The 12,474-nt window shown below is 35.5% G+C and overlaps 1 protein-coding gene across 1 annotated transcript in view; it reads left to right on the forward strand.

Annotated features, from left to right (window-relative positions):
* ZNF292 (zinc finger protein 292) overlaps positions 1–12,474 on the forward strand; it is a 107,274-nt gene that overhangs the window by 71,518 nt on the left and 23,282 nt on the right. Inside the window, exon 6 of the mRNA XM_030809453.1 lies at positions 7,130–7,332. Coding sequence (XP_030665313.1) covers positions 7,130–7,332 — 203 coding nt within the window. The remainder of the gene's footprint in view (positions 1–7,129; positions 7,333–12,474) is intronic.

The following is a 12,474-nucleotide window of genomic DNA, read 5'->3' on the forward strand; positions in this document are numbered from 1 at the left end:
TTTTTTCCCCCCAGAACTCTTTTGTATTCAAAGGAAATTTCTAAAGCTTAAGATTTTCCATGATACTTATAAATCATTCATGGTTTTGTGGGAAATAAGCCCTTATTTTAGTAATAAACTTTGCATTTTAAAGTGAAAATGGAAAAATTGCTCTTAGTTTGCTAGATATTAGCATACCTAAGATGCAATAATATTTAGCAGGAGAGGGGATGGGAGGAGAGAGCTAGCGATAACTAATGTTGCCCAGGTAAATAGAGTGAGGTCAGATCTGATTACGTGCGGATTATACCCAAATATTTCAATTAAATATAAGTATTTAATTATATGACCCAAAGTTTTCAGTTTTACTAAAAAGGATTTTTAAACGCACTCTTTGGTTTCTTAAACCTCCTAGACAAGTACATTATTTTTTAGTGTGTGTAGATGTGTGTGTGTGTGTGTGTATGTATGTGTGTGTGTATATATATATATATATATATATTTTTTTTTTTTTTTTTTTTTTTTTTTTGAGACGGAGTCTCCCTCTGTCGCCCAAGCTGGAGTGCAGTGTGTGATCTTGCTTCACTGCAACTTCTGCCTCCTAGGTTCAAGCGATTCTTCTCCCTTAGCCTCCCGAGTAGCAGGGACTACAGGCATGCGCCACCATGCCCAGCTAATTTTTTATATTTTTAGTGGAGACAGGGTTTCACTATGTTGGCCAGGCTGGTCTCGAACTCCTGACCTCAGGTGATCCACCTGCCTTGGCCTCCCAGAGTGCTGGGATTACAAACGTGTGCCACCATGCCTGGCCTTAATGGGTATATTTTATAATGTTACATGGAAAACTATGTCAGAATTTAGTTAAATCTAATACTCATAATTAAATCTTATTTTATGCAAAAATTGTAGCATACGAAGTTCATCTATGATATGAAATACTTTCTAATCTTTGAAAGTTAATTCCATTTCCTGAAAATGTAACATCTTTCTTCAGGAAAGGATAAGAGGTGGGGTCAAGGTTGATTATCTCTAATTGGTCATTTGGAAGTTACCATGAGCAGTAGTCTCAATCCTGGCTGTAATTAGAATTACCTGGAGAGGTTTTGGACAGACCAGTGCCAGGGCCCTACCTCATACCAATTAAATTGGACTCTCTGGGCAACCTGTATTCTAGAGCTTGAAGTATTGTGTTTTATTAAATATCTTAATTTGGATTTTTTTTTTGACCAACGATGCTGAATTGTGTTTTTTTAGTATATTTTTAATTGTGGTAAAAAACACACACACACACACACACACAAGATAAAATGTACCGTCTTAACTATTTTTAAGTTTGGTAATGTCAAATACATTTACATTGTTGTAAACATATTTCAGAACTTTTTCATCTTGAACCCCAAGGTGAAAACTGTACCCATTAAACCACAGCTCCCCTTTTCCCTTACCCCTCAGTCCCTAGTAACCACTACTCTACTTTTTGTTTCTATAATTTTGAGTACTTTGGATACCTTATATAAACAGTATCATACCATATTTTTCTCTTTATGACTGACTTATTTCACTTAGCATAATGTCCTCAAGATTCATCCATGTGGTAGCATGTGAAAGGATTTCCTTCCTTTTTAATGCCGAATAATATTCCATTGTATGTTTATACCACATTTTGTTTATTCATTTATCTGTCGTAGTTGGACATTTGGATTGCTTCCACCTCTTGGTTATTGTGAGTAGTGCTACTATAAACATGGGCATACAAACACTTTTTCAAGACCCTGCTTTCAGTTCTTCTGGGTATAAGCAGAAGTGGGATAGCTGGATCATATGGTAGCTGTATTTTAAATTTTTTGAGGAACTTCTGTACTGTTTTCCATAGAGGGTATATCATTTTACAGTCCTAACAGTATTGTACGAAGGTTCCAGTTAATCCACATCCTCACCAACACTTGTTTTCTGTTTTTTTCGTAGTAGTCATCCTACTGGGTGTGAGGTGGTATCTCATTGTGGTTTTCATTTGCAGTTCTCTGATGATTTTTGATGTTTCATATGTTTGTTGGCCATTCGTATGTTATCTTTTGAGAAATATCTATTCAAGTTGTTAATCCATATTTTAATTGGGTTTTTTTGTTGTTGTTGAATTAAAGGAGCTCTTTATATATTCTTGATATTAATCCCTTATCAGAGATGTGATTTGCAAATATTTTCTCTCATTCCTTTTCACTCTGGTGAAAAGGTTGCCTTTTTACTCTGTTGATTGTGTCCTTTGCACAAAAGTTTTTAAGTTGTGATGTAGTTTTATTTTTGCTTTTGTTGCCTGTGACACGTTTGGTGTCATAGCCAAGAAATCATTGCCAGTCCATTGTCATAAAGCTTTTCTCTATGATTTCTTCTAGGAGTTCTGTAATTTTGGATTTTTCATCTAAGTCTTTAATACGTTTTGAGTTAATGTTTGTATATGGTGCAGGAATAGGGTCCAGCTACATTCTTTTGCATCTAGGTATCTAATTTTTCCAGCACCATTTGTTGAAGAGACTGTTCTTTCCCCATTGAGCCACCTTGGCACCCTTGTCAAAGATCATTTGACCATATATGATAGGGTTTATTTCTGGACTCTTTTCTATTTCATTGGTTCACATGTCTGTCTTTATGCCAGTATCATCAGTGTTTGATTACTTGAGCTCTGTAATACATCTTGAATCAGGAAGTGATTCAACTTTGTTGTTCTTTGTCAGTTATTTTGGCTTAAAGATTCTATATGAATTTTAGGATGCATTTTTCTATTTCTGCAAAAAAAAAAAAAAAATGCCATTGAGATTTTCATAGAGATTGTGTTAAGTCTATAGATTGCTTTGCCTAGTATGGATATCTTGATAATATTAAGTCTTATCATCCATGGACACAAGATACCTTTCAATTTATTTATGCATTTCATTTCTATTTCATTTCTTTTAACAATGTTTTATAATCTTTAGTCTACAGGTCTTTCGCCTTTCGCCTCCTCCTTGGTTAGTTTTATTCTTATTTTATTGTTTTTGTTGCAATTGTAAATGGAATTATTTTCTTAATTTCCTTTTTGAACTGTTCATTGTTAGTGTATAGATGCAACTGATATTTATGTGTGGATTTTTATATCTTGCAACTTTACCAAATTTGTTTATTAGTTGCAGTAGTTTTTAAGTGGCATCTTTAGGGCTTTCTACATACAAGATCATGTCATCTGCTAACAGATGATTTTACTTCTTTTCAATCCCGATGTCTTTTATTTTTCTTGCCTAATTGCTGAATTCTTTCTTTCCTTCCTTCCTTCCTTCCTTCCTTCCTTCCTTCCTTCCTTCCTTCCTTCTTTCTTTCTTTCTTTCTTTCTTTCTTTCTTTCTTTCTTTCTTTCTTTCTCTCCTATCTCAGCTCACTGCAACCTCCATCCCCCAGGTTCAAGCAATTCTTCTGCCTCACCCTCCCGAGTAGCTGGGATTACAGGCATGCGCCTCCATGCCCGGGTAATTTTGTATTTTTAGTAGAGACACGGTTTCTCCATGTTGGTCAGGCTGGTCTTGAACTCTCAACCTCAGGTGATCCACCCGCCTTGGCCTCCCAAAGTGCTGAGATTACAGGCGTGAGCCACCGCATTCGGCGTAATTGCTGAATTATTTCTAAGAGAGAATACAAATTAAGTATTTTTAAAAAGGATAAGTGATCCTTGCTTCGAAAGCAAGGGAAAGCCACTAGAAGGTTTTAAACAGGGAAGACAATCAAGTGTGTGCTTTAAAGTAATATCAGAAGCACCCTGGATTCTAGTGAAGTGATGGAGGTGGTAAGGGTAGATGGAGAAGACTAGCAGATTGCTAGGAAATAGTCTGATTAGTGATTTGGGCTGGGTTGGGTTGGATTGGGGGAACAATGTGGAAGTGGAGATGAAGAAGAGTTAATGGAATTGAGTATCTAGGCATTGGAAGTGACACAACTAGGTGATAGATTGATGTCTGGGTGAAAAGGAGGTAGGAGAGAGCATTTTTAAGGCAGACTCTTAGGTTTCTGCCTTGAGCACAGCTGAATAGATGGAAATGTGGTGATGACGCATAATGTGGTGTAGAGATTTTGTATGCTGAGTTTGAGATGCTTTTGAAACAGCTAGTCAAAGATGCTGCAAAGGAAATCATGTGCAAATCTGGGTATCAGAATAGGAACCCAGTAAATGAGTTGACCCCACTTTAGGGGAAATCTAGGACCTAGTGTAACCTGTGGTACATAGTACACAATTAATTCTTGTGTAATTATCACAGAAAATCAACTCATATTTTGTATTTAATTATCTTTAATGTAGGAATTAGTAGTTTACTTTTAATATTATGAAAGTGACATGGCCAGGCGTGGGGGCTCACGCCTGTAATCCCAGCACTTTGGGAGGCTGAGGCGGGCGGATCACAAGGTCAGGAGATCAAGACCATCCTGGCGAACACGGTGAAACCCCGTCTCTACTAAGTAAAGTACAAAAAAATTAGCCGGGCGTGGTGGCAGGCGCCTGTAGTCCCAGCTACTCGGGAGGCTGAGGCAGGAGAATAGCATGAACCCAGGAGGCAGAGCTTGCAGTGAGCCGAGATTGCACCACTACACTCCAACTTGGGTGACAGAGAGAGACTCCGTCTCAAAAAAAAAAAAAAAAAAAAAAAAAAAGTGACATAGGAAGAAGGCTCTTTTACATTTTTAATGAAATTGGCTAAATATCATTTATTTATATTGCCATGTAAAGTAGCGTGGTAGCGTGATTTATGTCACATAGCTCTCTTGATAGGCCCAAAGATAGTAAAGCCCGCTTTTCTGTTGAAGTCTGTGAATGTAGAGAAAACATAAAAAGGGGACACATGAGTAAAATTATAAATATTTTATACTTTTGTGGGATGCTAGTGGGAAAAGCAGGCTAGGGAGTGAAATTTGATATGTCTAAACTACTCAGATAAGTCTGAGAAGCGTGAAAACAGTCTTTGTTGCAGTGAAGAAATAGAGGGAGAGAAGTGAGCTTTCAATAGGACTGAATTGAGTGTAATCCACTTTTGATCCATTTGAATCATGATCTTCAGAATATATAATTATCTTCCTTTAAAGGCTCATGCTGCTTCACAGGTTTTTGCTGCTGTAAGGTGCCATTCTAATGAGAAGTAGACCCAGTAGTCAAATAGAAAAAAAAAAAAATTCTTTTTCTTATCTCACACTCTATAAAGCTAGAAGTCAGAAGACTCATTCTACTCCTAGCTATGTCATTAATTGGCTTTATGTCCCTAGGAAGTCACTTGTCTTCTCTGAGCCTCAGTTTACTCATCTGCCAAATGATGGAACAGACAAAATGATCTATAAATTTCCTTCTACTCAAATATTCTGTGTATTTTTGAAATCCATTTTGCCCTAAGTGTGGCAGTGGTTTCCCATCATTAAGAGACAAACAAAAGCCTATGGTTTTGAAATTTGCAATATTAATATTTTTCTACATTGATTTAATGCAGAAATTACACAATTTGTCATTCTAACTTAAATGCTGCTATTTGAGCATGTAGGGCCTATTTGAGATTGGGACCATCAGTTTTGTGAAATACTTCCCACCTTTACGTTATTTCTTCACCATGATCTTTTAGAGTCTGTTGATTATGACTTTTTTGTGAGAATATTTGCAATAATTCCCAGACTTTGTATCTCTAGAGTTTCCTTTGGAGAAAATTGTTGAATTAGGAAACTAAAGCTCTTTGTAGCCAGAATAACTTTATTATAACTTTGTTTTTTAATCTTGTATTTCAAATCTTTTGCTTTGGCAGTGAACTAAACTGTAACTGCAATATAATTGTCCTAATAGGATAATACAATATTAAAAAAGAAAAGTAATGCCCTTTATCTCATAAAGACGTATAGTCAGAGGCACCAGAAACACATGCTTTATTTATCTGTGCTTACCCTTTATGCCTTTTGATTTAGTGTAATGTAAAGAGTAGAGGGTAGCAGGTGAAAAGGTCTAGACTTCAAGAAAAGGATTAGATTTGAGATCTTGTGTTCTATTGCTTGTGTGTTTATGGTTTTAATACTGACGAGCCGTGATCATAGCATTTTATAGACAAATCTTTTCTATAGTGGAGTACAGTTAGATCTAAAAATGAAAGTACTGGAGGGAAACAAAGGATATTACAAGAAGTAAAGAACATCTCTCGTTTTCTGTCTTCTAACCTGCAAATTACTTACCAGACATATCTTTCAGTCTGTTAACAAGCAGAGAAGATAGTGTGTTTTATTCATAGAGCATTTTAAATGTTATTACTAAAAGCCTTCCCAAAGCCATTGTCAAATTTTTAAACATGATTTTTATTCTGGTAAAGAACACTTAGGGAAAAATTTAAACTTGCACTTGTTAAAACTTAAATTCTCCTTCATAAATACAAAAAATAAAAATATTACTTCTTATTTGTAGATGACCAAACAAGCACTAGGGGATAGTCAGAGGTTTGAACAAAGTAGAAATGTTTTATGCATAAGTGACTGTTCTGAGTTGATTCATTGATGTTTTAAAAATAATGACATAAAACCCACAGAAGTTTTATTGTTTGGCAAACTTTTCTCCCATCTTATTTATTTTTCTGTAGATATTTTGATTCATTAATAAAACATCTATTTTTAAAAGTTAGATTTCAGCTTTGTAAAATGAAAAATATACCATCAATATTGAACAAAATATTAGTTGAATCTCTTCTTCTGGAATGTCCCAGTAGCTTTTTGTGGTTACTCATCATGTAAGGTTGTAATGCCCTAGCATTACAGATTTTAGGGATGCTAACTGCTGGTGTTGAAGAATAACTACTGTAGGAAAAAAATTTAGTGTAATTTTAATAACAATGACTGTTAGCATTTAACACAGAATTATTTTCATCATCAACAAGTTTATTCAGCTCATTCTAAATGGTCCCTTATGTAAGGGCCAAAAGTTCTTAACTTTTAAAAGTTAGCAATATAATCTCTTCTTGCTTATAAGGTCAAGTCTTTTGTGATAGCCTTACTAGCAATAACAGAAAATGCAAAAAGGCATTTTAGTTCCTGTGTTTAAAAAATATTTCTTATAAGCGTTTGTATTGCAAATGAATTATTACCAAATGTTAATAATCCATTCTGTCTTGTTTTTAAAGTGAATGAATTTTTAGCTTTTGAGGGTCCCATCTTGTTGGATATGAGAATTAAACATCTAATCAAAACAAATCAGTTAAGTCAAGCAACTGCTCTAGCAAAGCTGTGTTCTGACCATCCAGAGATTGGCACAAAAGGTAGTTTTAAGCAAACTTACCTTGTCTGTCTTTGTACATCATCACCAAATGAAAAGTTAATCGAAGAGGTGAGTATGTTTTCTTTCATTAGTAATTATTTTTTAAGTTGAGAAATTAATTTTTAGTTAGAATGTCTTTGATTTCCTTTTCTCTTAGATAGTGAAGAGATCATTGTCAATCTTACATTTTTGGTATGTTATTGAGTGGTGGCAACTTGATTCTAAGTAGCTTTTAGAATTACATGTAAACTGATTGCACCTAGTTTCTGTTTTAAATAATATACATCTTTTAAATGCTTTGGCTAAATTGTGGGAAAGATAGTGGTGGCTTAACAGTTTAGTAAAATATCTATATTTGTCAGCTTTGGGCCTTAACTTCAATCTTGTCTGACTTTAAGATACTTGCACATCTTTTAAACTGCTTAATTTAAGTAACTTTATAGAATTTTTGTGACTTATCTCTGGAAATACTTTGAGATAAGTCATATAAATTCTATATAGGATATATATATATGCACATCTATGCTATATATAATTTTGAGTACGTGTTTATTTGCCTATTTAATGTAAAACCTTATTTTCTCTCTGAGACATTGTGTTTTCACTTCTAGTTTGGTATAAAGCATAGTATTCACATATTTGTATAGTTTATGACTACAAAATTCTGAGAATGGAATCATGATCCAAATGGGAATGTTGCAATTTTGCATTTTGAGGGACTCACAATTTCAAAAGGAAGTTGGAAACAGGGTAGGAGAATTAGAAGTTGTTGATCAAGAAACAGGGTGTGTATATTTAAAGAATTTAGATAAACCTGTAGTAGAGTGACCGGGTGCTGTGGCTCATGCCTGTAATCCCAGCACTTTGGGAGGCCGAGGTGGGCGGATCACAAGGTCAGGAGTTTGAGACCAGCCTGGCCAACATAGTGAAACTCCCATCTCTACTAAAAATACAAAAAATTAGCTGGGCATGGTGGCGGGTACCTGTAATCCCAGCTACTTGGTAGGCTGAGGCAGGAGAATCACTTGAACCTGGGAGGTGGGGGTTGCAGTGAGCCGAGATCATGCCACTGCACTCCAGCCTGGGTGACAGTGCAAGACTATCGTAAAAAAAAAAAAAAAAAAAAAAAAAAAAAATTTAAAAGAAAACCTATAGTAGGTTGATCAGTGTTCAGTGGGCACTGAATGTGTACAGGTATCATTATATCTCTAATATACATATCCTTTGACTCCAGAGCAATAGAGAGGAAAACAAAGGGATTGTAGGTAAAACATAAGGATATGTTAAGGGAAAAATTGAGATATAAGACAGAGAAGTAAACTGATAGAGCATGCATGATCCTCTTAGACAGAGAGGTATTGTCATCAGTCTCAAAACAGAATAGCCTCATACAGAAAGCTCAATGCCACGTGAGGTTTGTAATGATGATTGTGTGATTTTTTTTTCCTTGAGAATGAATAGACAAGTATGAAGGCAAGTGGTAGGCTTGGACCAAGATTAGAAATAAACCTTTTGGGTTTCTTATGTGAGGATGTAGAGGATACTGGGAAGAGTAATGTCAGACAGTTTGTAGGCTAGATGGAGTAGAACCATGGTCTGTAGCCTAGGATATTATATCACTATTAGTTTGGACTTCAACTAGTCTATACATTTTTTTCTTTATTGTTTATTTTATTACAGGTAATTGGCCTTTTAATTGCTATTATATATGAGAGCAAAATGGAAGACTGACATTTTCTTATTAGTTCAAAATAACTAGATAAGTTAATTTGCAGATGTATACAATTTACTGAAATCACCTTTGACATGTGTTGTAACATTTTAAAAAAAATCATTAGTTATTGTGCTGCTGCATCTCAGATATTTTTCAGTGCCACGAAAGCTTTTATTATCAGTTCAGTCCCTGCCCTTAAGGTCCATCTGTCCTCCCTTCCCCTTCCACAGATTTGTATTAAGTGAATGATTTTTTCTTTATAAGCATTGGTGGGGATTAGGGGGAGGTGGGATTTAAAGGTGAATAAGGCATAGGCCCTTCACTAAAGAAGCATATCTCCTATTAGGAAACTGACTATCTAAGCATAGAGTTGTTGGGTTAGCTTTGAAGTTGAAGACTATGAATTTGTGTCTCAAGTAAAAATCCAGTAAAAAAAAAAATCTGTATTTCTAGCTCTCTGAATAATCCAGTCTTGCAATACTGAGCCTAAGTTCCTTCTTGGTTTAATTATCCAGAGTTGAGTAACAGCAGTCCAGCCTGCTCTGGGAGATGATCAGGAAAATTCTCTGTGAAGACCCTGGGTACTTTTAATGTCATATGGAACTATTTCCCTCCCCCCACTTCTCATGTTAAGCAGGTAGAATTAAGACTTTTCATGTTCATAAGCAGGGTTCACTAAGGTCTATATACTCCATCCCAGGAAAAAAACTAGATCGTATAGTGCAGAATAGGACAGATAGATGTTAAGTCTGCACATACATAGCACTACACATATGTAGTAACATTACTTTGTTAAAAGTCCTTTTTTGCTTAGAGATTGATTGCTCTTTAATGTTTCTCTTATAAACACATTAGAAACATTCATTGTTCCATATGAGGTGAGTTAAGAGTTATTGTCCCCAACACAGAGACATTGCCCCCTTTAGAAGAGGTGTGCACCCTGTGCTCTCTCTTGCCCACCCTACTCTTTGTCCACTTCATTAATGTACATTACTTGCCTGGTTCTTACAAGTATTTGAGGTTTGGTTTTGTTTACGTGTTTCTTAAAGGATAGTAGGAATAGACTTTGTTAGAAGGAGTCAGCAATGGCCTGGATTGGTGGTGATCTTTCTGAGGAAATCTTTGTCCAAGTGAGGCAAGGGATTGACTGTTTCCCAGTACCCTTTCAGTGTGATAAGAAACAGCAGCTAGTTGATACCCCATAGGTTGTTTTTTTTAAAAAAAGAAAAGAAATAGCAGCTAGCCTTGGTAGATGGCAGAGGAATGGGGCTGGGAGAGATGAGTGTTTATCTGGCCTTTCTGGAAGGAATGAACTTTGGTCTGGATTCTTGGTATAGTAGTAAAAAATAAAGTTAGCAGTGTCTAGTTTAGATCCAATATTTCTATTTGTTTGATCATTAAAATAAATATAGAAGTTTAAAAACTAAAACTTTCTATTTTGTATCTCTGTAGCTGTCTCATTTCCCCATTTAACACTCCACTAGGTAATTATTATTAAGATTAAAATTTGATATATAATCTTTCTGACATTCTTCTCTGCACATGCATGCATTTTTAATACTTAAGATTGCATACACACTCCCTGGTTGCCGGTCCCTTTTCCCCCTATTATTGTGGACATGTTTCCATATCATTTCATATAGACCAACCTTATTCTTTGTCATGGCTACATAATTCCATAGTATGGATTTGTAATATCTTTAACCAGATTGGTAGACATTTAGATTGTTGCCTTTTACATACATCCGTGTATCCTTGTGGGGAGTATACTGGTAGGGTAAATTTCTGGAAGTGAAATTGCTGGATCAAAGAATCAACACATTTTAAATTGATAGGTTCAAACTGTCCTCCAGAAAAGATTATGGCAATTTATGTTTCCAAAAACAATATGTGAAATATCTTCTTAGAGATTATTAAATATTTGCTAGCTCAAGAGTTAATTTTGATTAACTCTTGATTTTTTATTTTCCTAGTTATGACAGGTTTAACATTTATTTTCTATATGGAAAACAATGTTATGTTGATAAGCAAATCAATTATTTTTTAAACTGTTTGTTTGTTTGTTTGTTTTTTGGAGACAGAGTAAGCTTGCTCTGTTGCCCAGGCTGGAGTGCAGCAGTGTGATCTCAGCTCATGGCAACCTCTGCCTCCTGGGTTCGATTAGTTTTGCCTCAACCTCCCAAGTAGCTGGGACTACAGGCTCACGCCGCCATGCCTGGCTAATTTTTTGTATTTTAGTAGAGACAGGGTTTCACTGTGTTGCTCAGGCTGGTCTCAAACTCCTGAGCTCAGGCAGTCCTCCCGCCTTGGCCTCCCAAAGTGCTAGGATTACACACGTGAGCCACCGCACCCAACTGAAACTGTTTTTGAAATGTGATTACAGCCAATACTTTTTAAAAGTATACTTCATAAATTCATATAAAATATTGATAGTGTTCTATATTTTTTGAATAGTTGGCATCAAGAGCCATTTTAAAACATACAAATTATTATTTACATCTTTGAAATAATTGTTATGCTGTACAAAGGGACTTTATTCAGCATAATATGTCTTTAGCAAACAGATCATTCTAATTGGTTTTAAATATTTTATTAAGAGTTCTAAATTTTCTGGTAGTTAAATTTTTGCCCATTTGTCAGAGCAATAGAGAATAGTCCCTGTATAGGTAATGTACTGGTAATCTCTGAATTTTGCTTCTTTGGATTTTTAAATAATTCTTGTTCATTGGTGGCTATGTTTCACTTTTCATAATTTTAATTAGTAATTTACTACTTTGTATATGACTTCTTTATTCCTACATTCTATTTAATGTCATATTTTTTCAAGACAGCCATCTAGTGGCAAATAAGAGAAATGAAGGATCCCAAGTACACCATAAAAGTTGTTTCATTAGTATGCCTATGAAAAATGAAGTTTGCTGTGTTACTGAATATAGCAGATGTTTCAGTTGGTATGTTGCATGTATATGGAAAAAATACACATAGGCAATCACACATTTATATTTTTAAATATTAAGAGTAAGCTGGGCGGGTGCAGTGGTTCACACCTTAATCCCAGCACTTTGGGATGCTGAAGTGGGTGTATCACCTGAGGTCAGGAGTTTGAGACCAGCCTGGGCAACATGGTGAAACCCTGTCTCTACTAAAATACAAAAATTAGCCAGTCGTGGTGGCACTAGCCTGTAATCCCAGCTACTCGGGAGGCTGAGGCATGAGAATCAGTTCAACCTGGGAGGTGGAGGTTGCGGTGAGTCGAGATCGCACCATTGCACTCCAGCCTGGGTGATTGAGCGAGTCTCCATCTCAAAAAAAAAAAAAAAAAAAAAAAGAAAAAGAGTAAGCTAATGATAGTAATAACACTGGGGAAGTAAATTTCTTGCCTTGTACATAATAGATAAATTTGGTACCATATGGGCACTCAGCAAGAGTGGCTTAGGTTTTATTTTTTTATTTGATTTTTTTTTTTTAATTTTTTGTTTTTTCTTGAGACAGAGGTT

Source organism: Nomascus leucogenys, chromosome 3 (genome assembly GCF_006542625.1).
Source record: "Nomascus leucogenys isolate Asia chromosome 3, Asia_NLE_v1, whole genome shotgun sequence".
NCBI lineage: Eukaryota > Metazoa > Chordata > Mammalia > Primates > Hylobatidae > Nomascus > Nomascus leucogenys.